The sequence below is a fragment of the Cimex lectularius genome, unplaced genomic scaffold (assembly GCF_000648675.2).
Source record: "Cimex lectularius strain Harlan isolate CLEC.00 unplaced genomic scaffold, Clec_2.1 scaffold140, whole genome shotgun sequence".
NCBI lineage: Eukaryota > Metazoa > Arthropoda > Insecta > Hemiptera > Cimicidae > Cimex > Cimex lectularius.
The window spans coordinates 318,992-346,882 of NW_019392728.1; the positions used below are offsets into that span (position 1 = coordinate 318,992).

General features: G+C 35.7%; 2 protein-coding genes and 1 non-coding gene across 4 annotated transcripts in view; 2 read left to right on the top strand and 1 right to left on the bottom strand.

Annotated features, from left to right (window-relative positions):
- Positions 1–27,891, bottom strand: part of LOC106665220 — a 223,131-nt gene that overhangs the window by 19,068 nt on the left and 176,172 nt on the right. The window lies entirely within an intron of this gene.
- Positions 353–27,800, top strand: LOC106665217 (protein spaetzle 5). The gene is made up of 7 exons (XM_014391479.2): positions 353–594; positions 16,154–16,359; positions 23,855–23,941; positions 24,369–24,471; positions 24,553–24,704; positions 24,761–24,937; positions 27,335–27,800. The coding sequence occupies exons 1-7, from the start codon at positions 583–585 to the stop codon at positions 27,507–27,509; spliced, it is 912 nt and encodes a 303-aa protein (XP_014246965.1). The 5' UTR covers positions 353–582; the 3' UTR covers positions 27,510–27,800.
- Trnad-guc lies at positions 5,253–5,325 on the top strand. The gene has a single exon. It is a non-coding gene; the product is annotated as a tRNA-Asp (tRNA).

Below are 27,891 nucleotides of genomic sequence, written 5' to 3' on the forward strand. Positions count from 1 at the left end.
TCTATTGTTGCGATTAATTTTGCTTTTTTATAAAACAACTTTTTTTTCATTAAAAGCTTAGAAACACTCATCACTAGCAAAATCCAATGGCCGTAAGATTTAATCTGTAAAAAGTCATCGGAAAGATGAAGGTGAAAATGCAGTCGTGTTAAGAGCTCAGAGGTAATAGGTAATGATGAAACTCAATAATAAATTGTATAAATTCAAAAAATTTCTAATTAAATAAAATAATGTTATTTTTTTACATTTCCACGCGGACATATTTCCAATGAATCTTTTTAGCTTTTTACAATTTTAACGAATTGACTGGACTAGGGTGAACACTCTTGCTCCAATTCTTTCTTCTGTTTGCTACCCTTCGGCCGTCCGTCATCATCCCTCGACGCCCCACGCCGATCTTCTCCCAATAACACGAATCTCACCCCTAATCGCTTGTTAATTGCGGAAAATGCGATCAAGGTGATAGGAAGGGGAAACTGAATCGCCCCTCTCTGACACGGGATTATAGTAATGCCTCAAGTTTTACAGTGAAAGTTAGTATTCCTCTTGTCCAGGCACGCTCAACACTCTCCTGTCCACATCATGCCCACGCAGGTCAGTCAGATTTCGTCTTTTGCTAATTTTCTTCTTTTTTTTTAAATTAACAATTATCAAAAACTACCACACACATAACTCTTATACAAGAATTTTTTTCCAATGTACAAATGTTATAGGACTTTTTTTGCAATTATATTGAAATCATGTGTTTATATTGTATATCGACATAAATTTATTATCCAAGTATATAATTTATTGAGTATGTATTCTTAAAAGAAATCTCATTTTGTGTCCTCTGCAGAAAACCTGTCGGTGCAAGCTTCGACAATTATTTTAATCGTTGAAATTGTACATCAAGTTTTTACACGATGGCCGATTCAAAAACAATCATTTTAACAAGTCTGTCTGATCAAACGCTTTCGCTTAATTTTATTTCTTTGATAAATTAGAATTTACTATTAGAAAGAAGAAGAATTTTTGAAATGATTTGATGCTCGTCAGGATAGGATGAGCCGGCGGACTTTGACCTGCGATTTTTTCCATGTGATAATTCCTCTACCATAATATGCATTTTCCGTTTTAAACGTTAAAAATGACTATATAAAATTATATATAAAACAAAAATCTACGTTTCATTTGTGATGGCAATTTTACTAGAATAGATCAACTTTAGCAGGCCTTAGATTATCGATATATTTGGGACTATTTTTTTTTTAAATTACAGTTCTTTAAAACCTCAATTATTGACTTTACGCATGAGAAAGCTCGTTTGTTATTTTTATTTCACACATTAGAATGCATCAGGGTGAAAAATGATTCGGCTGGGGCCAGGAAGTGCTTTGGGATGGCTACAAGCGAATTATCTTCTCGGAAGTAGGTGGTAACTTTCGTTTTCCGCCAATTAAATCATCCGAAACTCTCATCTGAGACGTTTCAACAGAGACAGGACATGTGTGAATGAACTGTTGTAAAATTTCATTAAATTTGAAGAATTTTTTGGCGGTCTGTATTTTCTAAAAATGCCAAAGTATAACTTTGAGTCAGAAAGCTGTTCAAACCAAAGACAGGACCTTAACGAGACCCCATACTATCAGTAGCATAGTTGAACATACTTTCATTCAAATCCTGTGCAATTTAAAAAAAAAATTCTATATTTATAATAACCAACAAGCCAATACTTTGGCTTTGCCCAAATCGATAGACTCATATACAAGGTGGCCCCAATCGATTCAGCCACACTTCCAGATCTTATAGGAAATTGAACCCTGAGTAAAAAAAGGTCCGTCCTATGAACCTGTGTCTGCAAACCCTTCAGTTCCGAGCTACAGGCAAAAAACCATGAAAAACCACGTTTTTTTGACCTTATTCGTGAAATTGTTAGTAAACCGTTAGCCTGACCGTAAAACAGCTCGAAACAACATCTGTAGAGGATTAATTTCTGCGTCGAATGATATTAAAACCAGCCTGATCGGTCGAAAATTTCATTGTTGTCGATTTTTCGAAGTTAGTTGGTGAAGGGGTACACAAAATTACCATTTTGCCATTTTTATCGAAAATTCACAACTTGAACACCCTATCAAAAAATTCTCCGTTACAAAACTCCAAACTCCGCTCACTTGTAGGCAATGCAGAAAATTGTCGCTATTTTTCGCTCAAGCGAAGTAATGGTTTTTTACAATAAATAAAATGTAATGTTCATTAAAAGATGCGTACACTTTCTAAAATTGTTAACTAAGCGGTTCAGGTTTTTCGTACATTATTTCATTCAGTAGGGGGTACCCATCAGAAAACAGATTTGCGTGAAAAGCAGAAAATTAGCCAAAATTTGAATGTTTCATGAATCAGACTGGGGTTGGTCTAATTTTTTGATAGGGAGTTCAAGTTGTGAATTTTCGATTAAAAATGACAGAAATGGCGAATTTTGTGTACCCCTTCACCTCCTAACTTCGAAAAATCGCCAAAAATGAAATTTTCGGCCGATCAGGCTGGATTTAATCCCATTCGACGCAGAAATTAATCCTCTACAGATGTTGTTCGAGCTGCTTTACTAACGATTTACTACCAATTTCACGAATAAGGTCAAAAAATGTGGTTTTTCATGGTTTTTATCTGTAGTTCGGAACTGAAGGGTTTGCGGATACAGGTTCATAGGACCTTTTTTACTCACCGTTCTATTTCCTATAAGATCTGGAAGTGTGGCTGAATCGTATATACAGGGTGTCCCAGTTCCTTCTGACGAAACCCATGGGTACCCCCTACTGAATGAAATAATATACGAAAAATCTGAACGGCTTATCCATCAGAAAACAGTAACATTTGGGTGAAAAGCAGTAAATTAGCCAAAATTCGAATGTTTCATGAATCGGACTGGGGTTGGTCTAATGTGACGGAGAATGCGATCACCAACAAACGAGGTTTGTAATGGAGAATTTTTTGATAGGGTGTTCAAGTTGTGAATTTTCGATAAAAAATGTCAAAAATGGTGAATTTTGTGTACCCCTTCACCTCTTAACTTCGAAAAATCGCCCACAATAAAATTTTCGGTCGATCAGGCTGGTTTTAATCTCAATCGACGCAGAAATTAATCCTCTACAGATGTTGTTTCGAGCTGTTTTATGGTCAGTCAAACGGTGTACTAACAATTTCACGAATAAGGTTAAAAACGTGGTTTTTCTGGTTTTTTGCCTGTAGCTCGGAACTGGAGAGTTTGGGGGCACAGGTTCATAGGACCTTTTCTACTCAGCGTTCAATTTCCTATAAGACCTGTAAGTGTGGCTGAATCGATTGGGGCCCACCTTGTATAGTATTTGTAGTCATGTAGTATACTGTTTTACTTTATTTTTCAACTGCAGCTAGATTATTTTTCTTTCGTGAACTATTTATATATTCAGAGTAGCCAACGAGCCCTATACAGTGCTGAGCACAAATTCATCGGTCGTGATCTCAGGATTCCCCCCCTTTTTTAAACAATGTCTCGATAATTTTTCTTTTTTAACTATTTATACATTAATATTAAACAACAGTGCTGGGCTTTCTTCAAATCCATTGACAACATGGAAAACACACAGTTTCTGTTTTTTTAAATTAATTACTTTTATATCTATAATAACAAGTGAACACTTACTGTGCTTCGCACAAATATGTTGTTTCTTTTGGACCCTGGTTGTTATTTTACCTTATTGTTAAACTATGAGGATTGATTTTAGTTTGTTAATTATTGTACATTCATACTAACCGACGAGCACTATACTGTGCTTCACACAAATTTGTTGGTCGTGTTCCCAGGACATTATTTGACCCTGTTTTCATCTATGATTTTGTTTATTTTTTATTTATTTAAAGAGAGTTTGCAACAGTAAAGGTCATATAAACCCTCAGGGTGTCGGTGTTTTTTTTTTTTTTTTTTTTTTTAAAGCCCATTTGTAAGTATGTCGGGTTCGAATGCAGGGCCGCTGGATTCGAACCCGGGACCTTCACCGTTCAGTGATGAGCGCCATGTCAACGCCTAAACCGTTGCGGCCACCGACACCCCCAATGACATATATTCGCAGTAACAAAGAATAAAATATTCATTTAGCCGGTATATAAACAATTACGATAAAACTGTGCCACGCTTCGCATAAATTCATTGAAGCGTGTCCTATAAAATTAACAAAACAATTTTCTGCGATTAGTTCTGCGTGGAAACCGTAGTTTAAATCTGATTTTCATGACGAATATTAAATTCAAAACACTTTTACAAATGATTGTTTAGGATAAAATGTTTATATAAATTCAATTTTGGAAAATAAAATAACGACACTATCAAACAATCCCAAACTATGTTTTGTATGAAAAGAAAGCGTTTCTGAAGTTTTCTCGATATTAATGCCTTATTTGTTCTTAAATTTTTCAATCGATGTTGATTTGTACAGCATGTAAAAGACAACTAACAATCAAAACTAAGAGTAGAGCAACCACGGTCAAAATTTTTCGTAATAGACAATATACAGTTTTACATAAACAAAGTTTTTGTCAAAATCATAATTAATACACATTTGATACGGAAGATCTGTAATGATCCTTTAAAGAAAAAAATAGTTTTAAATTGAAAACGAAAACGAATGTTAACTGAAGTTTTGCCAACAACCCCTCGATAATCGGACGTGATAGAAAGCTCCCTTCTTTCGGGTGGATCTGACCTGAAATCGAATATATTCTCTCTTCATCGCTGTTTACATAATCGGTTTTCAGAGTCAGCTAGAGAGGATTACCGCAGTTCCTCCTTGTTATGTTAATGTCTGTTTGTTTCAAAACGAGCTTTTGTCTGATAAAGAAAAAAGTCGCAACTTTCTTTTCTAAGTTTTGATTTTGATGTGTATCACATCGCTCAAGGGATGGAAGAAAGGCGCAAAATAACATATTTAAATTTTGTCTTTTCAAAATGAATCTTTACTTTTTTCACTTAAAATTTTGTTATAAAAGTTTACAGAAAAAAGATAATAAAAATTTATTCAATTCACTAATTTTCGTGGTCCGCTTGGCCGATTAATATCTTTCAATTCTTTCAATTAATTAAGGTTTTAAGTTGAGATAAAAAGTCAATGTCCCGAGCGGGATTCGAACCCACGACCTTCGGCTAGATACGCCGCTACTCTACCACCTGAGATGTAAAAAAGGAGGGAAAATTCGAAAGGTGGGGTTGAGATGGGAAGTTGGTGTCCGAGTGGATCGAAGTCACGATAGCTCAAGTGGTAGAGCAGCGGCGTGTCTCGCCGAAGGTCGTGGGTTCGAATCCCGCTCGTGGCAGTGACTTTTTATCTCAACTAAAAACCTTAATTAATTGAAAGATAATAAAAGCATTACAACAAAACCTCTTTCTTGTAAAGTCTAGCGTCACTATTTTCTCCCATTACGGGGGAGGTTCGCTAAGAAGAAATTTTTAACTGTTATCATTATTATGCACATCTATAGTCCTTCACACAAGGTATAGATTTTTAAAAAAATTTCTTCCTAGCGTTTTGTTAAGCTTTAATTGATCAGCTAATGTTGTTACACGGTAATCATGGAATGAAATTAGCATCGGGAAGAAAAGGTTGCATGAGTGGGAGGAGAAGTTAGCAAATTCACCGAAACACTTGAATTCAAAGGATGAATAATTATAATTAATTGCATTGTAAAAATAATAAATAAATAATAAGTAAAACTATAAAATCGTTTTAACACTCAACGATCGTTTATGCTACCTAAGGAAAATGGAAAAAATAATCTGGCCTGTTCCCTGCTTAGGTGTATTTTGAAGTTGACTAACTGAGGTGTTAAATACACAATAAAAAAATAAATAAAATAAATAATCTGTATCTGTCCTGTAGGCGGAGGCGTACCCTAAATAAAGAGTGGCTTTCACTGAAAAACCTTTTCCCTATTGGTCCTGTTTCCATTTTTAGGGATATTTTGCGAAATGCAAAAAGCTTTTCAGAGATATATTAAAGCTACGTATTTTTCGTAAATTAAAAATTTCACTTACTTACTCAAAAATATGACGCTCTCAGCTTAACTCCTATATATTTAATTAATTAATTTTAGTAATATTAAAAAAATAATATTGTTAAATTTCTCTATGTAGTCTGTGGGTGACGGACTTGTAATTTGGTCGTTATTAATCATTTTGGTCAGCTTGTCTTCTCTTGGTAAGTCACGATTTGGACTTCGACTTCTCGTAGGTTTGTGAGATATCGCGTCTCAGAGAACAACCCAGCGGGTTTAGACGAGCCCAAATGATCCGTAACGACCGAAATTATAAATGTTAAAAGATTAAATTTTTATTGCAAATCTGTAACTGTCCTGTAAACGGAGGTGTTCCCCCTCGAAGGGGAAATTCAAGGAGTCCTTTATCGTTAACGAGCATATTTTTGTAAATTCACTACTTTTCGTGGTCCGCTTGACCAATTAATATGTTTCAATTAATTACGGTTTTTAGTTGAGATAAAAAGTCAATGTCACGAGCGGGATTCGAAAAACGGCAAAAAGGTTTTTTTTTTTTTTTTTTTTTTTTTTTTTTTTTTTTTTTTTTTTTTTGATTGATTACTTTCTACTAAATGTAGCTAATAAACTCAAAATTTTTACTAAAATTTTAAAAATGATAAATTTTGAAATAGAAAATAGTTTCCGACAGGAATATTGTTATTATTAACCCATATGATAAAACTAGGATTTGATAATCTTAGGGTAGGATTTTTAAAAAAAATTTAGTTACTAACAAAAACCGTCTTACAAAAATATCTTTCAATTAATTACGGGTTTTAGTTGAGATAAAAAAGTCAATGTCATGAGCGGGATTCGAACCCACGACCTTAGGCTAAATACGCCGCTACTCTACCAATTGAGCTATTGTGACTTGACTTGTGATCCACTCGGACACTAACTTCCCACCACAAGCGAGCCAGGAACCTAGGCAACGATAATGCTAGGTAAAAAAGTTATTCCAGATGGATAGTTGGTTTTAATTGATTAAATAAATTATTACTTTTTTTTTTTTTCATAGTACGAATTCTTGTGTGTTCAAATTGGGGGTTATCGGGATAGGTGCAGTTGAGGTGGGAAGTTAGTGTCCGAGTGGATCGAAGTCACAATAGCTCAATTGGTAGAGTAGCGGCGTATTTAGCCTAAGGTCGTGGGTTCGAATCCCGCTCGTGACACTGACTTTTTTATCTCAACTAAAAACCGTAATTAATTGAAAGATATTTTTGTAAGACGGTTTTAGTTAGTAACTAAATTAAAAAAAAAAATCCTATCCTAAGATTATCAAATCCTAGTTTTATCAAATGGGTTAATAATAATAATATTCCTGTCCGAAATTATTTTCTATTTCAAAATTGATCATTTTTAAAAATTTAGTAAAAATTTTGAGTTTTTTAGCTACATTTAGTGGCAAGTAATCAACCAAATTAAGATTTTTCACAAGAGTTTCAGGAATCTAGGCAACGATAATGGTAGGTTAAAAAGTTATTCCAGATGGATAGTTGGTTTTAATTGATGAAATAAATCATTCCTGAACATCAACTGATTAAGGTTAGATAAACTGATCATACTACAAAAACTAATTATAACGATGGTTTTATGTTATGCCGTGATTTGTTTCCCTATGTTCCGCGTAGATGTAAATCTCTAACAGTTATGCCTTTTATTAAGTTGTGCCGTTAAATACATACAAAATGAATCTGTAGCTGTCCCGTAGACGGAGGCGTACCCTAAACAAAGAGCATCTTACCTGAGGCTACACACATTTTCCTTATTGGTCGTGTTTCCATTTTAAGAATATTTTCGAAATGTAAAAAAACTTTTCAAAAATGTATAATTTATCGTGCTGGTACATTTCAAATCTTTAAGTATCATTCCTAACCCCAATTTCCAGACATTTGTCACAAGACCTAACATTTTATTTGCATATTAAAAATAGGTATTTTTTGTATATTCAAAATTCTTTTAATTACTCAAAAAAAATGCCGCGTTCAGCTTAACATCTTATACGTTTAATTAATTATTTTTTGTAAAATAAATTAAAGATAGATTCACACGGGGTACATAATAACGTAATCAATGCTAAATATTTATTGCACCCAACACTATAAAGTTTTTAATTAAAATGCTTTACTTGAAAATTCGTCATTTATGTTTTAAAATAGTTAAATTTCTGTATGTAGTATGTGGGGAAATGAACCTGTAATTTAGTCGGTACCGAAAAATTTTGGTCTGCTTGTCTTCCCTTAGTAGGTTATACATTTGGACTTCGACTTTTGGTAGGTCTGTTTTTGCGTCTCAGAGAATACCATGGTATATCAATAGATAGACTTGATGAATACGTGAGCTTGTTTTTCTTTAAAGCCAATATGTATCTATGCAGGTGAATTTGATTTTGTACGATTATATTTTTGAGATTATTATAAAAATTACGTTACTTTCGCTTCGGAATTACGATATAACAAATTGCTACTTTTACTCTTATTCGGAAATCGTGAGATGCGGTCTGATGTGATGTAGGTTTTAGAAAAACATTTTCTTTATCGGGCCAACGTTTCGATCTTTATTGAGATCATCTTCAGGGCCTGGGATTTTCAAACATTGTTTAAATTTAACAAATGCATGTAGGATGTGGAAAAAAGTGAATTTATGCAATGCAAAAAATATTTTTTTATATATTCAATCAAAGTGAGTAGAAATACTTTGATTGAATATAAAAAAATTTTTTTTTTGCATTGTATAAATTCACTTTTTTCCACATCCTACACGTATTTGTTAAATGTAAACAATGTTTGTAAATCCCAGGCCCTGAAGATGATCTCAATAAAGATCGAAACGTTGGCACGATAAAGAAAATGTTTTTCTAAAACCTTCATCACACCAGACCGCATCTCAAGATTTCCGAATAATCGTTTTACAATAATTTATGATGTCGATACATTTCATGAAATACGTTTTAACATATATGTCAATAATAATGTTCACTGTATGCTTTAGTCTTCCCTTCATTGTTTCATTTTAAACGAACAATTACTAGAATCTTGCCTTTGTTATACAAAAAATGATCTAATACGTTCAAAGTACAAACTTAAGGACAAAAATCAGGGCAAAAATGTTCAATTTCATCCTCCTTAAATCAATAAATATTCCTTGCACAACAAAATTGCATTGGCAATAAAAGACCATTCATTGGCCTATACTTAACATGTCTTTTTCAGATGCAATTGAATTTTTTTGAAATTTTTTTATAACAACTTACTATGGGCTGTAGAAACATTTGTTCCTTTTAGAGACGTTTTATCACAGTAATCCTCCTGTGAGATTTTGTAAAGAATTAAAAACCCTGATTATTCGTACAGGAATCGCTCGTTCTGTTTATAAACAAACCAACGATTTTGAAGACTATTTAAGTTTTCACAATTAAGGTCTTAGTGTAAATTCATGAGTAGAGTTTGTTATAAGAATATATAGCACTTATTGAACATATTATTTTTAATTATGTTATTTATTTCCTGAAATTTACTATAAAAAATAGGCAGCATAAATAATGACATCCTAGTACAATGTTTTTAAGCGTCTAAACTGTTGACGAGCCGTTTGGCAATGCTAATCTGTTTACCACGAAAACCATATTAATAATGCATAATATAGCCAATAATAACCAAAATGAATGTCAGTTTAAGTTAATTCACACCACGTAAAAATAAATGAAACTGATATGTTAAAAAAAAAATAAACCTACTTCTACCCCTAGATATGATATAACTATTGTGTAGTTAATGTTATATTACTGCTATATGTTATATTCAATGAATCTTTAAGTTTGGGCTATATTCCAAATGTCTGGAAAACAAGCTTTGTTGAACCTAGATAAAAAATGATAACCAGTCAGATGTAACAAATTATAGCCCTAAATAAATATAATGAATGAAATGAAAATAATAAATATTTAAAAAAAAATAGTTAAAATATTTTAAAACATTTTTTTTTAAGTTTTATAATATTGTAAACTAAATCCATTGCTGTTCGTGGTCCGATTGACAAATTAACATTTTTTAATTAATTAATATTTATGGAAGGTATTGGTTGAGATAAAAAAGTCAGTGTCACGAGCGGGATTCGAACCCAAGACCTTCGGCTAAATACGTGACACTGACTTTTTTATATTTTATAGTCTATCAGGCTATATATATAACATTTAAAAAATTATATCAAATTTCACAGTACAAAACAAGTACTACAATATTTTTATTATTGCTAAATTTGACATTTAATAATTTATGCAGCTTTATTCATTCACCACCAACGTTTTTATTTTTTTGTTAGCTTTAAAATTTATTGTTGCACATTATTTAATACTGAATCTTAGGCTAATTATTTTTTTGGGTTGTTTCCGACAAAAGAAAAACCTGTCAGCATTTCCTGTGTATGAAATTACCGAAATGTCGAGGGGGGAAAATGTGTCATTGTTAATCAATAGGTAATAGTTGTGCAATTCACTTCCGCCGGCGAAAAACGACAAAGCGAGACGAGGCGCACCGGGTCAAAGATGTCGGGCCCTTCGGCTTTCTGATAAACGCCGCGCCCATCCACGTCCTACATAAATTTGATCGCACAGTAATAAAAGGCATAAATGTTAGAGATTCACATCTACGCGGAACAACGGGAAACAAATCGCGAGATAATTTAAAACTGTCTTTTGTACTTTTGTTGTGTGATTAGTTTATCTAACCTTGAACAGTTTAAGTTCAGATTTATTTGATCAATGATCACATCCTATCCGTCTAGGATAGCTTTTTAACCTAGCATTATTAACTCGTTACCTAGCTTCCTGAAACGCTTGTGAAAAATCTTAAGGAATTGAGGAATTAAATTTGAATTTGGTTGATTACTTTTCACTAAATATAGCTAATAAACTCAAAATGTTTACTACATTATTAAAATTGATAAATTTTCAAACTGAAAATAGTTTCGGATAAGAATGTTATTATTGTTTACCCAATTGTTAAAATTAGCATTTGATAATCTTAAGATAGGATTTTTTAATATTATCACTAACTAAAACCGTCTTACAAAAAGCATCTTCAGTGAAACCTCCAATAAGGGACTCCTGTAAAAGTACATATTTGTAAGCATGTCGGGTTCGAATGCAGGGCCGCCGGATTCGAACCCGGGACCTTCACCTTGCAGTGATGAACGTCGTGTCAACGCCTAAACCGTTGCGGCCACCGACGCCCCTCTATATATTAATATGTCAATAATGATTTGCAATAAAATTTTAATAAATTTTAAAACTTATAATTCGGTGGTTACGGATCATTTGAGCCCTCTGGGTTGGTCAGGACGCGATAACGCACAGACCTACGAAAATTCGAAGACCACATCGTATATGACCTACACAAAAATGATTTGTTCCGGCCAAATTTTTAATTAAAAACTTTATAGTATTGGACTCAATAAATATTTACCATTGTTTATGTTATTATGCTCAGCGGGTGAACCTACCTTTAATTTATTTTACAAAAATTAATTCATTAAATATGTAGGATGTTGTTGGACTGAAAGAGTCATATTTTTGAGTAATTAAGAGACTTTTGAATATACAAAAAATACATAAAAATAATGTATTTTTAATATACAAATAAAATGTTAGATCTTGTGACAAATTTCTGGAAATTCGGGTTAGGAATGATACAGATTTTAAATGTAACAGCTCGAAATTATATATATCTTCAAAAAGCTTTTTACATTTCGAAAAATATTATTGTTATGAAGTCATTAATTTTCTAAATAACAACTTTCAATTAATTGATGTTTATGAAAGGTATTGGTCGAGATAAAAATACGGAGATAAAAAAGCGGGGTTCGAATCCCGCTCGTGACACTGAGTTTTTTATCTCGACTAATACCATTCATAAATATTAATTTATTTTTACACTTATTGTTCTATTGAGTTCAAATGTTTCCGTGAATTTGTTAACATCTCCTCCCAGTCATACAATCTTGTTTTCTTTCCGAAGTTAGTTTCATTTCATGATTCAGTTAAGTTCAAATTTTTTAATATTAACATGGTTCCGGCCTTTCAACGATTGGCATAAAAAAAGAGATGTTTCATTATTACGAAAAGTTTGGGCAGTGCAAGAATATTAGCTGATAAATTAAAGCTTAAGAAAACGCTAGGAAGAAAAATTTTCAAAAAATCTACACCTTGCATGAAGATCTTTTTTTTACGAGGGTTCGCAACAGCAGAGGTTATATCAACCCGCGGGGTGCCTGTGTTTTAAAAAAAAGCCCATTTGTATGTCGGGTTCGAATGCAGGGCCGCTGGATTCGAACCCGGGACCTTTACCTTGCAGTGATGAGCGCCGTGTCAACGCCTAAACCGTTGCGGCCACCGACGCCCCGAATAATTGTTACACATAATATAGACAATTAATTATCATTTTAAAAAATATGTTCGTATCGAACCTCTCCCGTAAGGGGACAAAAGTAGTGACACTATGAGCGTACGAACAAGAGGTTTTATTGTAATAGTTTCTAATACCATTATCTATAAATGGACATTATTAAGTACTTAAACGTTTTGTTAAATGTTTCTTATTATATTTTTTCTGTAAATTTTTGTAATAAAATTTAAGTGAAAAAACTAAAGAATCATTTTGAAAAGACAGTTTAAGTATTGTCCCCCCTACGTTGTATTGAGAAACGGTTTTTTTCTTTGTCCACTCTTCCTCTTCATCGTGATCTCACCGAATTCCTCTCACTCACTGCTCGCAAACGCCCCAAGTTGCCCAGCTACTCAGTCTCACTTCCTTATAGTCCTTAACGCCGAGCCAAGTGGCCTCACTTTCTTATCTATCCTAAGTAATAATGAGTGAGAAGTGAAAGGAGGATTTTACCATAGTCATTGTATTTACTTGTTCCGGTTTATTTTGCAGTTGTAAATGTCCAAAAAAAGAAAAGAAGAAGATGCAGAGTCGTTGAACGCCTTCTTTAATACATATTTTTTACACTTTTCTATAGCTTTGAACATTGAGAACTGATCGTAAAGACAATTTGTCAAATTATTAGAAAGCGTTCTATTTCAAATTTATAGATGGAGATTTGACGGAAGAAAACACCATAAAGAAATTTACAGAATCGTATTGCCTTTACAGATCGTTTTGTTAGAGAGAAAATGAGAAAGCTACTCGCCAATAAACAACAAGCGTTTCTGGTATTTTTAGTAAAACCGACCGTGATTTTCACAATGAACACTGTTTTTAATGCTTAAGCTGATTTTTCGAATAGCACGTTTTTCAATCGATTTTCCTGAATTTATTTGTTCTATTTCACGATCAGGGGGAAGATAATTAAACTGATTGCCTTTCTATGATAAAACCCGTTGTTCCTTCTTCTGGGATCTTCGACAGGTCGAGACTCTTTTTTTAAAATCCTTTTTAGCTCATTTCCAAGGGGAAAATTAACAATTTATAAATTATTATGTAATCCTCATCGATCGAAGGGGGAACCCTTCGGAGTAGAAATGCTAACTTTTTTCCAAATAAAATGACAGCGTATTACCTAATGGAAACGTTTTCAAATTATCCCTCCCTTAAATAGCCACACTGATGGCGAATAATTTATTACCAACGAAACCAACCAACTAATAGAAAGTACAATCTGACTTACCGGAAGAAACGTTCGAATCTGTGATTTGTTTATACTGTTTTAATATTTCAAAAAATATTCCCTTTTTACCCCCTTACAAACTAATGTTTATTTATTATAATATGAATTCCATTCCATTAGCCAGAATTTATGCCAAATTAACAATGAATAAACGATAATTTTCACAACACTTTTAAGCATTCTATAAAAAATAAATATATTTTTAAATAGTAACAATAATAATAAAATATTTAGCCACGGCCGAGAACTATGCGATCTGGCACGCCCTTGGAGTTGTGCATTCACCCCCATGGCCGCTGACTCCCTGAATGTGTTGCAGGCTCAAAAGAAGAGATTCTCAGTGGATCTTCCCGTCTCGAAAAAACGGTAGCAGTTGCCTGGGTACCTGGACGAACATGCCTCTAGACCTTATTGCAATTCGACCCAATAATGGTAAACGTGCAGAATAAGGTAAAAGTTGGCACCGTCAGTGGATTGGGTCATCCGAGACATTGCTTTCGCGTATACTCGGCCGTCCTTAAAAGGATAATGAGAATCTTTAACGTCTGCACCTAGCCTTCCGGCCTTATCGGACGTTTAGATTCTCAAGATATCTAACGCACCTCCGCATACGACAGAAGTGGGTTACCGCCGCAGCATTGGTGTAGAGGCAGCTCAGCCCCGAAGGCCCAAGACAACTCGCTCCCTGCTTGCCCATTCCGAGTGGTCGGGTCCGCATTAAGCATCGAACCGTAGGCCGTGCGCAATGGGCTACCTAGACTGAAATCAGCCTGGCCTCCCGCGCACTCCCTAGATAGAGAAGGCCACTCTAGCTCCCAGAGTACTGAGGCTTCCCCAGCGTAGATACTTCCTGATCCGCTCCGGCAGCGGTTTCGTTTAAAGTGGAATTGCTAACCACCACCTAGAGGAGACTTCCTACGGTAAAAGCCGCCAATCGAGCACATTATGTACACCTGCGCGCATAGCGCACTCGAATAGGAGCAACCGATTCACTACCCATTTCCATCCGCCACTACTCACGCATTCGCGGGACTCCCGTAAGCGTAGTTTGACCGTCCTCAACGCTATATCCCGTGAGGCCGGGTGAATAACGATGGTCATACGCAAGTTTCGTCCGAAGGTTACAGCCTCTTCTCCAGGTACCCGCCAGGGGTGTCGACACAGCCAACTACGAGATCATTCCCTAGGGCAGGGGCTGAACCTTGGAACATTTCTGTTACCCCGTAGTACAGATGGTTATGCACCCTCCACCGTTTAAGCAGACAGGTACCCTAACCCACGTCTGACGCATTATCATGTCACGTAATTATTTTGCGCCCGGACAACCCCCTTGTAACCACAGGTTGAGAGAGGCCGCAGGGAAGAATGAAGGAGCTTGGATTGAGAAAGGGACGTGGATGAGGACACGAGGTACACCTTTCTTGGGCCCCGAGCCTTAACTACATTGTACCACCCGTCGTCGTCGTAGTTTCACATTAAGTGGGCTATAACTTCCTTGGTGGAGGTCATCTGAGACAACAATCAATAGGTGTCCCCGAGAGAGAAAACAGCAGAAGGTTCATCCTAGTCTGACTCAGATAGTGACCTTACACGGTTGACACGCTGACAATTATTTTTGGGCCAAAGTACGCGTATGAGTCCGACAGAGAAAGGTTGATTAATATGACCCACTTAATTGTAGATTATCACTCTTTCATTCTATGTAGAGAGCGAGTACAAAGGCCATTCGACATAAGAATTGTGCTCGTGCTTGGAGTCCCCTATTCTGATTTTTCGAGGAAACCAAGGGATTTCTGTAGTAATAATGATAATCATATTATTGAATATATAAAAAGTTTGGTGATAAATGTATTCCGTGTTGCGTGTTTCTTGAGAATACATTTATAAGCGTGAAGGTCTGTAGGGTGAGAGGGCGATGGGCATAGTTTATAGTTTATGTAAATGGTAATGGCGGAATATTCCATCACCCTACTTGAGTGAATAGTATGTAGATAAGACATAATGTATGCATTTAGGAAGAGTGAGAGGGTGACTGGGTTTTAGTTATCAACATAATTTCTTATGTTCAGCATCAAATCTTTCGGATACATACCTATGTAAAGAGGTAGAGGATTTTCATCGGCATGATTTTCAATGATGATGAACGTGGAGTCAAAAGCAGTATTTTTTAACTACGTTTTCAATACAGAACTTGATTAATTATTCCATCATGATAAAGCCCAAGGTGCTTGATAGTAGTAGACAACACACCACAGTTTTTCCTTGCCACTTTATTCACTTCGTACATTCCAGGAAAGCATCAGTATCAATCTAGTCTGTACATTTTAGCTTCTTAGTGTTACATATTGAAGGAAATTTGAATGTTTGTTTGAGTAGTTAAGAGATTTAAATGTTATTGATCATTCTGTCAATAACATTTTTCTGAATGGAATTTTTATTGTTTCAGCTTCTGCATCTCTGCTGGGTCTTTGTCCTGATCGCCGGTCTGGAAGGATCACCTCCATGCTCGCAGTACGGCTGTCAACAGCAACCGGCATTTAAACCATATTTCCCGCCGCGTCAGCCGAACTATGTTCCAGCACCACCTGGCATGACACCGCCTTGCGCCAAAAGTGGCAAAACCTATTGCGTCGACGTCGACGAATATCCACAGTGAGTACTTGTCTAGTAAGAGTCAAACTGTGTCACGTCTCAGATTTAGTCAATTTGGATAAGTTTAAACTAGCATTAAGGCATGTGCTGTACGTAGTCTGTCGTCATTGCAGCCTCTAAGGTTTCGGAATCAATTTTTCAGCTTCCTTCCAGACCATTTTAGCCTGTGCTGGATGCCAATAGTAGGTCGCGTTTTACAAGTACTCAATAACTTAAAGTAAGATGCGAAGGTGTACTTAATATACCGTATGGAACTTTTTACATCATAAATTCATACTAATGTTTCTATGTAGATTAGATCTTGGCCTCTAGTCATGATTTTTCTTCAATAAACGAAACAGTTGACCTAGGAGAACCGGATAGCACATTTATTTGCTTAATGGTCATACGGCAATCCGTTTTGTGAAAATATAGCGACCATCCTCTACCAGGACAGTTACGCGAGCATGCCCTTACTCGTATGGGTTATTCTAAGTTCCGGAAAAAGTACTTCCCCGAGATTCTGGAAAAATACAATACCCCACACATAATCATAAACATGACGTACTGACCTTGATAAACATCAAGAGAGCAAAAATATTGAAAACGTACTGACACACCCGATCTTCTAAAAACATGCAACATTTATTGTTGAAACCGAACACATCACGTAAACATTCTTTAAGTAATTACAACATAAAAACTGACAATAAAATTCAGTTCGACATGTACAGAAAACCACCAGGCATTATCATAAAATTGGCCCAAACTACAAAGATACAAAATGCAGCGTTCAAAAGCATATGATAGGCAAAGTAGAATTAGAACAGGCTATTATTGAGAAATACTAACAATAAAAAGCATACCACATAGCACACAACACTGGCCACAACATAAAATCTATGAATAAACTAGTGTTCAACGAGAAAAAAAAGCTACATACATACGTAAAAAGTCGTACAACTTAACCAATACATGTGTGGTGATTAGTGACCGTTAGTGGATAATTATTTAGAAATCGTGAGATGCTGTCTGGTGTAATGTAGGTTTCAGAAAAACATTTTCTTTATCGTGCGAACGTTTCGATCTTTATTGAGATCATCTTCAGGGCCTGGGATTTACACACATTGTTTAAATTTAACAAATGCATGTAGGATGTGGAAAAAAGTGAATTTTTACAATGCAAAAAAAATATATTTTATATTCAATCAAGTTCAATATGCAGAAAACACTTTGAGTGAGTAGAAATACTTTGATCCATACTCTCAAACTCAGCGCACATGAGTTGATGGTTTGGTTGAAACTGAAGGGTTCACTACATATTTTTGGACAATCAATTAACGCATATGTTCTTAGCTCAAACAAGCTGGGCGTGCCTAAGTGCCCTAGGAGAAAGAACAGTTTATCCTGAACTGGACATGAAGATACTGAAGTAAAGAACAGGCTGACCATTTAACCAAATGTGGGGCAGTTCTCTCAGTCTCGAAGCTGGATCAACAACTAGATTGATGCAGGGTGCTCTAAAGATGGAGCTGAAAAAAAGGCTTGAGAAAGAAAACCTCGAACACTGGAGCACCAGGTATACGGGCAAAAATATCTCAAAAAGGAAGGGGAAGGCGTCTGTCTCTATCCCCCTCTCCCACTTCCACTGCCATCTTGATTACCACCTTAAGACGGTCAAAGCAGAGACATAAACATGCCGACTCAGTTAGGAGAAACTAAAGACATCTGCATGTGCACGTGATGCGGCTCGCAGTCAGTTAATTCTCACACCAAGAGAAGTGCGCAAAGCGACACAGAGGAAAGTGTTTAGCCTGGGGAAAAACGCACATTCCAGAACCATGGGTTGTTTTTCATGAAAAATGGACATATTTGACATATAAATGTTTAAACATATCACGAAGGACTTCATTAATACACTGCAACATCGGTATATTCATATGACATATCGTTTACTTCATTCGAAACACCTTGAACCTGCACAGGGTTACATAGGTATAGTTAGTGGTTACTATACTCGCGGGTGTTTGAAGTTAGTCCCACGTCCAAGTCTGGTAACAGGTGTTCCTCACTGAATGTGTATTTGTCAAAGCAGAAACGCATTTGAGAAATTTCAAAAAACTACGAGTGTTGGCGTACCTAATCAGTAACCCATTTCGGTTCAACATGTATCCACTGGCAGACCAGTACCAAGCATCACCTTGAAACACTACGCAACATAAAACGATGGGACAAAACCACCCAGATTTAAACATTAATTTGTGAAGTGTAGTATGTAGTGCTTAATCAAATATCGCACAGGCCAGCTCTGAAGATGGCGAGAAGCATAAACCCTCTGACACTGATCGTTAAACACGTTTAGTTAAATAGTGCGCGCATAATTTTAAAGAATGTTTCTTTGGAAGGCCTACAGGAGCAATATATATTTTGAGAGCCCTATCCAAAAACAAAAAGCCGGCCGCAGGATTGCAAAAGTGAAAAAAAAGAGAGAAGGAACGTCCTTTAAACCTAAAATTCAATAGAAACGGAAAGTCCTTCCATTCGTGTTTGAAATTAAAATGGGACGAATTTACATGCCGGTTCATAAAGTGCCGAAAAATTATTCCCACTAATTAAAGCCATTGTATTTCGGAACGTTAAAGTTTTCTCTGTCGTACGACAAAGAATACGGATTTCGTTAAGGATATAACACGCGATCGAGATTTATGACAGGATTTAAAACAGCAAACGAGCCATTTGAGTGTGACACTGATGAAAGACCGTGCAGATGAAAGGCCGTGGAACTTCCTGGGCAGATGCTGCCGGCAGCTGTCATTTCTTTGATGCTACTACTAAACATTACAATTCAACGGTGAAACATGAAACAATTGTTTATAAACATCCCTGATGATCGCGATTAAACCAACCGTCACACATACTTCGTTCCTTTTTGACTCACAAAACATACATCGAACAAACATCCATAAAACATAAGTTTAAAACGCCACCTCCATTTATCTAGAGCCGTTGAACTTTCCAAATTAAAACATTCTTTGTCAAAATACAATTAATCAGTAACTGTCATAAAAAACCTGTTCTTTCCTCCAAATTATCAAATTGTATTATAATTATAATATATTTACGTGTTAAACTTCAACCAAACGCCGTTAATTTATTATCTAATCTATTCTGATGCACTGTAAATTTAACTTGAACTGAATTGTAGAAGAATATGAAGACTCATTGCCGTCAAAATTTACAAAAGAAATTAAAATAATTTTTATTATATCCCTTTGATGGTAAATTACAAAAAATGTGGCCTTAATTGAGAATTACTATATTTTTGTGGACATTTATGCTAAGAATCGTCACCTCATACCGACTAGAGCAAGAACATTTATTAATAAATAAAATTTGAAAAACCCGGACATTCGTATTTTACTAGCCCTAAGAGGACCAGAGCCGGAGACGAGGGATCGTCCTCACCTGATTGAGGATTGGCCATACTCGGTTGACACACGGACACCTGCTTTTGGGCCAAACCCGCGCAGGGGCCCATTATGCAAAGAAAGGTTGCTCGATGTGTCTCACATAATAGAGGCGTGTCATGCTTTGGCTCCATATAGAGAGCGAGTAGGCATGCAGCCGGATTTAAGAGCGTTTCTCTAGCACAGCAGTTTCTGGTCCCCTGTTCCGCTTTGAAGACGATGTATTTAGGAGAGTGAGTGGTGAGGGTGATGGTGAAATATAACGAAGCCATCGCCCCACCTGCATCTGTGTGTTTAGGGTTCGATGGAGGAATATTTATAAACCATATCAACCCTAATTTAGGTTAGATTATTAGTATGTGTGTAGTATGGAAGAATAAATATTCAGACTTCACCGACTAATCAGAATGACTGCAATGCATGAAGGTGTTTATATGTATGAAAGTATTTATTTGTGCGACTGACTTAACTAATTTAATTAGTAGATTAGCGGCTAGATTATAGTTTGCATGGGTCTGGGGCTGAAATGACCAAGCTGTTTGCCCCCGACGGCGCCTAACCTGTCGGTAGGGAAACGACGATCTCCTGGGGATCTGGCTTAAGGGGGATACTAACGACCCAGCCACAAAACGAGGTGGGTCAACTCTCTGATGTACTGATACTAGGGTCACCACATCGGGAGTGACACCCTTCTGGGTAAAAGCCCGAATTTGAACCAATATGTGTGAGTTTTTATCGTTTAGCGGTGTAAAACCATGGTTCAGGGCCTATGTATGATCTTGCAGACCCTTCTTTTACAAGTTTGTCTGCTTTTTCATTAACGAAGATTCTTTTGCCTCCTGGCTCCAAAGATATCATCAGGTTGTTTCACTTACCCAGGGCTTGAAGATTTTGGATGCATTCACTCACTGTTTTAGATGTATTCTTTTTACATGCTAATGCTCTAGCAGGTTCTTGGCTATCTAACATTGAGATGACCCTAACGAGTTGGATTGCTCATATTTTGTGCTTGTACAGAAAATACCTGGTCAGTTTCTTTCACTGGTTTTGAAACTATCTGAACCATATTATTGTACCTGATTTCCTCCTGATTTTTTCTTTCAGTTTGTAATCTATTGAACTTTATTGTATGTTATAAAGAACACATCGATGAGTCAGTCCCCATCTCTAGGAATGGGTGTCCGATTTTATTTTATTATTGTTGTATGCCCAAAATGTTTGGTAATTAATACAATTCATTTGTTTAGGAGTCTGAATTCTCTGAAGAGCTTTTTCTAGCTTGTATTTTGTAAATATTTCCAGTGGTGATTAGCAGGTAACGTTTAGCAGTTTTTTCAGTTTTGTGAGGGAGCTTTTACCAATGCTATTAGATGATGTTCCTCTGCAACAATGACGAAAAATGATTCTCCAGCTTGATGGATGTCTTGCAGACAATTCTTTGCAGGTGAGACGTTATTTGAAACCTCTCTTTCTCCTGGACGGATAGAACCCCATGACCCGATAAGTTGGCTTCCTTGGTCACCCGATTAAACTCAACTTGACTTTTTTCTATGGGGCCGTTTAAAGACAGTGTCTACACCAATCAAAACCCAACAACCTCAGTTGAAGAACTGCGGCAAAAGATAGAAAATGCTTGTCAATCCATCTCCCCTGACTCTATCGCTCTGAGCACCGGTGAAAAGTGGTTAAAAAGAGCAAATCTTCGCTTCTTTCCGCGAGGCAGCAGTTCTCGAACATGAAAACTGACTAATAAATAGCAAATCAAATAATCTTTTTTTTGTCAAACTTTTTGCCATAACTTTTCATTTTTGACCAATTTAAAATCTGATTGCACCATTGTTTTCAGCGTAAAACATAAAATGACGCGTACGTATGCATAGGGTCGTATTTAAAATTTTGAATTTGAACTGGGCCTGAGGTACCCTGTATAATTTTTCTCCAAAAAACGTAAACATTTGAAACTAGACTAAAACACGTTTTTTTTTTATATAGCGACATTGGTGCAAGAGAAATTCAGCCGGGCCATCTAAAAAGGACTCCCTGCATAGCATTTTTAGGCCTTTTTCGGTTTTAATCCCAGTTTTACATTCTGAAATCAAGTTATATCATTGAGATCAAATTGAGCCTGGCTGTAATGGATACATTTCTGAGGGCACCTGGATCTACTGTAGAAACTCAAGAAGCTTACCTTATCCTTCCTTTAGACCGTACTGTGACCTTTAAGGTAATGAAATGTACACTATCATTATCTATCGGGTGAAGGCGTCTGTGCAGTTGCATGGATGATATTCGTAATTAATGAACACGTTAAATAATCGTAACTGGGCCACGGGATGTAAGCCGAAACGCAGCTAACCGGAAATAGTAATGACCCAGAAAAAAGGGTCCATCCGCTCCATCTAATTTTTAGAGTTTAGAGCTAATATAAAGAATAAATCAAGCAAGTTTTGATATATTTTACGGTGGCATTACACCAACTGCTGAAGATGGTGAAAAACAGCGATGATGGACCAAGATGATCAGAAATCATCACATTCTCAACTTAAATCTTCGCCTATCGAAATAAATCGTTCGTTTGTTGTTTTGGGTTTGTTCTTGTTCTCGGGTTGTCGCGTTGACGACGAACAACGGCGTAAACGGTTTTGAAAGTCGGCCATGCCATTGTTCCAGCGGAGAAGCGCCCATGCACGAGCCCATCTCATGATTATTATTATTATTATTAGCCATGCCATTGTTCCAGCGGAGAAGCGCCCATGCACGAGCCCATCTCATCTGTTTACAATCGCTCTGAACGTTCTCGCCCTTTTGGCCGGCGTTAGTATTTTTAAATCGTCGCAGACTTTCTCTAATTAATTCAAAGTTCACATTACACCGCATTGTATCCATGGGCGTGATTGTGAGGAATTTCCGGAGGGAAACACGAACTTGCTTTTAAATCTCGTAATTCAGCCTATAAGAAACGGAAATCTACCAGGATTGGACCTATCTAGGTTTAAAATTACAAGAAATAAAGGAGAAATCTAGTCCGTAAATCACTGAAAATGACTTCATACTGCTCAACATAACCTACCACCTAAGTCACTATGGAACATTAGAAAACTTGGTCTTAAAAAGAAACAAGATTGTTCTATTCAATTAATTAAGGTTTTTAGTTGAGATAAAATAGTGTCACGAGCGGGATTCGAACTCACGATCTTCGGCTATCGTGACCTCGATCCACTCGGACACTAACTTCCCATCTCAACCCCACCTTTTGAATTTCCCTCCTTTTTGCCATTTTTTTCACTGACTTTTTTTATCTCAACTAAAAACCTTAATTAATTGAAAGCTATTAATTGGTCAAGCGGATCACAAAAACTAGTGAACTGTTCTCATTCGTACCTTGATGATAATGAATAAAACATTCTTTTCTTCCATAACCTCTTCTCTTCAAACTAAAACTCCATTTCCTTCTCGTCCATACCGCCGAAAATTTTTCTTTCATTTTTCAAATATTACTCATGGAAATGTTTTAGCCATACTTTCCATTAAATCTAATGCTCGATCTTATTCTTATTACTCATTTTTTTTCCTTCCTTCTGTTTTAAAAAGCGCATTTTAAACTTCTCTCTCATCCTGTTTTCCTTCAGCCTGGAAGGAAGCCCTAAAACAGTTGCTTTATCCAAAGAAACCTGAACCCAACTTGTGACTACCTCCCTATTACTACTGTTCTATCATTATCTAAAGCATTTGAGAAGATTTTATTTAAACAAATCCTTATTTATCGACTATATTTTCAGTAGTTCCTATAAAATCAGTTAAATTTTAATGTCAACAATGGTCCAATGGCAACTAGCACACATTAAATGAAGGAACAATTATACTGCTTCTTCTGTATACATGAATCTAATCATAGTGACAAATGCGAAAGTTAAAAAATATATTTTACCTTTTGGCTAAATCTGAGACAATTTAAATTTCCACATTGATTTTACAAGACTGAAATTTTCCATTAACATAGATGAATTATTGGTGTAATTATTTATTAATTTATAAACTTTTGATTTCAGACAGCTGATAACAACGTTGGTCTCAGGCTGGCAGTACAACTATAACACATTGCTCGCCAATGAAATGGTAGAGGGTGCCCCACCAAGGTATTACTATACTCCATGATCACTTTAACCGCATCAATTTATTTATTATGTTTATTATATATATTTTTTTTTTATAAAAATGACAAAAGAGAAAATATAACGCTTTTCATGCAAAATATTGAGATTTCTGTGAGTCAATAAATCCCCCTCAACACTCTTTTATAACAAGCTGGTCCATAGTGGATCTCAGTAAGTGGCGGCAGCTTGAAATATTTTCATCTTCTACTTTAAAAAAACAATCAAAATAAATTATTATAAAACTACGATTCACTTAAAAGTGAAATAACATTGGTAAGTTACTTTACATTAGCAATGAAAGTCCGTATATAAAAGAAAAACTCTGCTTCTTCATTGTTTTATTTATTTATTAAATTCTATTATTCTATTTGGATAGATTATTCATTGAGAAATAATCTTGCTGTTACAGAGACACTTATGGCCTACCACCAAACAAAGAGAAAGAATATCCTTATCCAGGACCATCTGAGCGGACATTGCCACCTTCTCATCAATATATCATCTTCAATGCTGTATGTCGACAAATGTTGAATCATGAAAGAATGAAATGTTAATCTTTTTAAATTAATTAATCTATTTTATTTTATTTTTAGACGACTCATGGATATCCAGACAGGAGGTACCGACTCGAAATCCCGAATGTACATATAACCAGCAACGACCCCGGGTTCATCTACTCGGCCATCATCAGGCCTGACTTAGTCCCACCGGTCACTCACTACGATTCGGGCAGCTGGTGGAAGAGGTACAGATTCAAAAATGCAGAACCGTCCTCATCTTACGATATGACCAATGTTGCAGGTTTATGAAACAGAATCGGCAGACCAGGCAGGCCAAGGAGACGTTAACCCTCTGCCCAACAAAAACTCACTTCATCATGCCGAAAGCTGCGATTAACAACCAGGGCAACTGGAAATATGTCGTGAACTTGGACCAAGATAGGAGGTTTACCCAACTCGTTGGAAGTGAAACATGCGCGTATGTTTTTTTACATTTTTATTCCCTGAAACATTATGTTAAATAACCGTACCACTGTGTATATTAACTACATTCATCTCTTCATACTTATATTTTATTTTTTACAGCACATTTTATTTTCTCCTCCTTACATTTATAAAACATTGAGATTAACTATCAATATTTCAATACTTAGAATATGGAGAAATTGATTAGAGAAGGAAATTTTAGTTTGGTCATGACTGATTCTTGCTTGCTATGTATATAAGTTCTAATGGGTTCTTACACCATTGATGATAGTGAAATGCTGATACATCTGGTACTAGAAAATTAATTATCAGCATTCTTTAATTCATTTAAGCCCATTGATAAGCAGTAAGGAACCAGTGTAGAACACTCAGCGTCCAAGTGGTACATGTCCAAGCATACAGTTTTGCTGATGGAGAGGGTCGTAGGGCTTATGACGATGGTTCAGCAATTCTTTTAACTTTATAATCTAATGTATATCCAAAAGACTTGTACTATCCTCAATTTTTAAATCAGTATTGAGATGGTTAAATCTCTTATAGATGGTATATGGTGAGAGGCCTGTACCCTTTCCCTACAAATTTTATCCTCAGTTGACCAGAGGGTGTAACTTTAATATGTTAAAAAAAACTAGCCTACTCCCGACTCTCGGCCAGTTAAGTTTAATATTAATACATTGCCATTACAGCTCAGTAAATCTAAAAAAAAAAAAAAAATTTATTTATTTTTTTAATTTTACAAAAACAAAGAAATAAAGGAATATTTTGCAATTCCACCAACATTACTCTTGAGCATTATCTATCAAATTGATACTTTTTATTGACACAAAAGAAATTTTAAGATTCATATAATTTGAATCTAGATAAAACTAACCCTAATTATTCATCTCTACTTACCAAACCTAGCCTAACACTACCCTAGTTGTAACTCTAACCCCAATTCTAACATATCCCTATTTAAACTGCTTAACACTACCTGACTGTAACCATAACCTAACCTAACACGCCCCTAACACCCCTCAAAATAAAAAAAAAGAACCTTTAAACTGCACCCTCATAAATGGGTAAAGGGGCAAAATTACACATTAACTAAACCCCTTGGACAATCAGGCAGCTTTTAAAAGACAAATCTTATATAAACACTAAGCCTTCTAAGTCTTGGAGTGCCTAAATAGTCCTATCCTACATAACCCTAACAGTAACTCAGAATGTTAACTCGTATCTAATTGTACCTAACCTAACACTACCCTAGTTGTAGCTCTAACCCCAATTCTAACACATCCCTATTTAAACTAGCTTAACACTACCTGACTGTAACCATAACCTAACCTAACACGCCCCTAACACCCCTCAAAATCAAAGAATAACCGTTAACCTGCACATTACTTTTGAGCAAAAGCTACCAAATTGATACTTTTTATTGACATAAACGAAATTTTAAGATTCATATAATTTGAATCTAGATAAAACTAACCCTAATAATTAATCTCTAACTTACCGAACCTAACCTAACACTACCTAGCTGTAGCTCTAACCCCAATTCTAACACATCCCTATTTAAACTAGTTTAACACTACCTGACTGTAACTATAACCTAACCTAACACGCCCCTAACACCCCTCAAAATCATAGAAGAACCTTTAACCTGCACCCTCATAAATGAGTAAAGGGGCAAAATTACACATTAGCTAAACCCCTAGGACTGGTTCCTACTATCTTCCAAGCTGAGTTCCATGCAGCGATTCAACTCTGTGCTGAATAATTGATAAAGAAGAAAACGGAAGGTGTATGGATTGACATATTTTTGGACAGTCAGGCAGCTTTTAAAAGACAAATCTTATATAAAAAACACTAAGCCTTCTAAGTCTTGGAGTGCCTAAATAGTCCTATCCTATAACAATAAGTCAGAATGTTAAATCGTACCTAACCTAACACAACCCTACCTGTAGCTCTAACCCTATTCGAGCACAACCCTAACCCTATTTAAAACTAACTTAACATATCCCTGACTATAACCTCAACCTAATCTAACATGCCCAACTCTATGTTAAGTTTAACATGTCCGTGTCTGTAACCCTTAACATGCCCCTAACCATAACACATATGCAATCCTCATAACATGAAATCAAGAGTGCAGAAATGGTCACACAAAAAACTTGTATATATCATTGTTAAAAAGAAAATATTTTACGATTTTTATCTACAAAATATTATAAAAACCAACATTCACTAAGAAATGAGAGAGAGAGTAGGCAGTACCTTCTTGTTTATTTGATTATCAGACTATAATGAACTTTAAAAGCATATGATTTTCATGATTCATATTTTTATATATATTCAGGCCAACTGTTCACTTAAGCAATTTCAAATAATTTTTTAATAATGTTTTTAGGTCCACTAAGTGCAATGGAATATGCTCCCTTCCAAATGGCTACACATCCAAATGTCAACAGCATTACGTGCAGAAAAGGTTGATAGCATTGGACGATAATGGTAATAGTCTTTATACGGACTTGTTTTGGCTGCCGCACTGCTGTCTTTGCCAAATAAGCCCAAGCGGGAGTTAAATTGAACCCTGTACAAACAAACGTCCAATGAGCCAGAATGGTACTTTTTTATTTCTATTACCATGCTGTATTACACAAACAATAGTTATTACACTAATTGTTTGTCGCTTGAATCTGACAATGGGGTCAGACAAATAACTTATCATTCCCTGTGATTTATTTTTCTTTTATTTTTGTACATTTTACATTTGTAGTTTTTTTAGACTATTAGACTTTGACAATAGCTCTTTTACTTATTGTTTGCTATCAATATGAAACCAGACGATGGCCTCTTATGTGACAGTCACAAAATGCGCAATGTGCCATAATTGGTTAAATCATAGGTAATATTATGACAGAATCATCCATTGTACATTACCATTCGCATATGTAAATGTAAGCA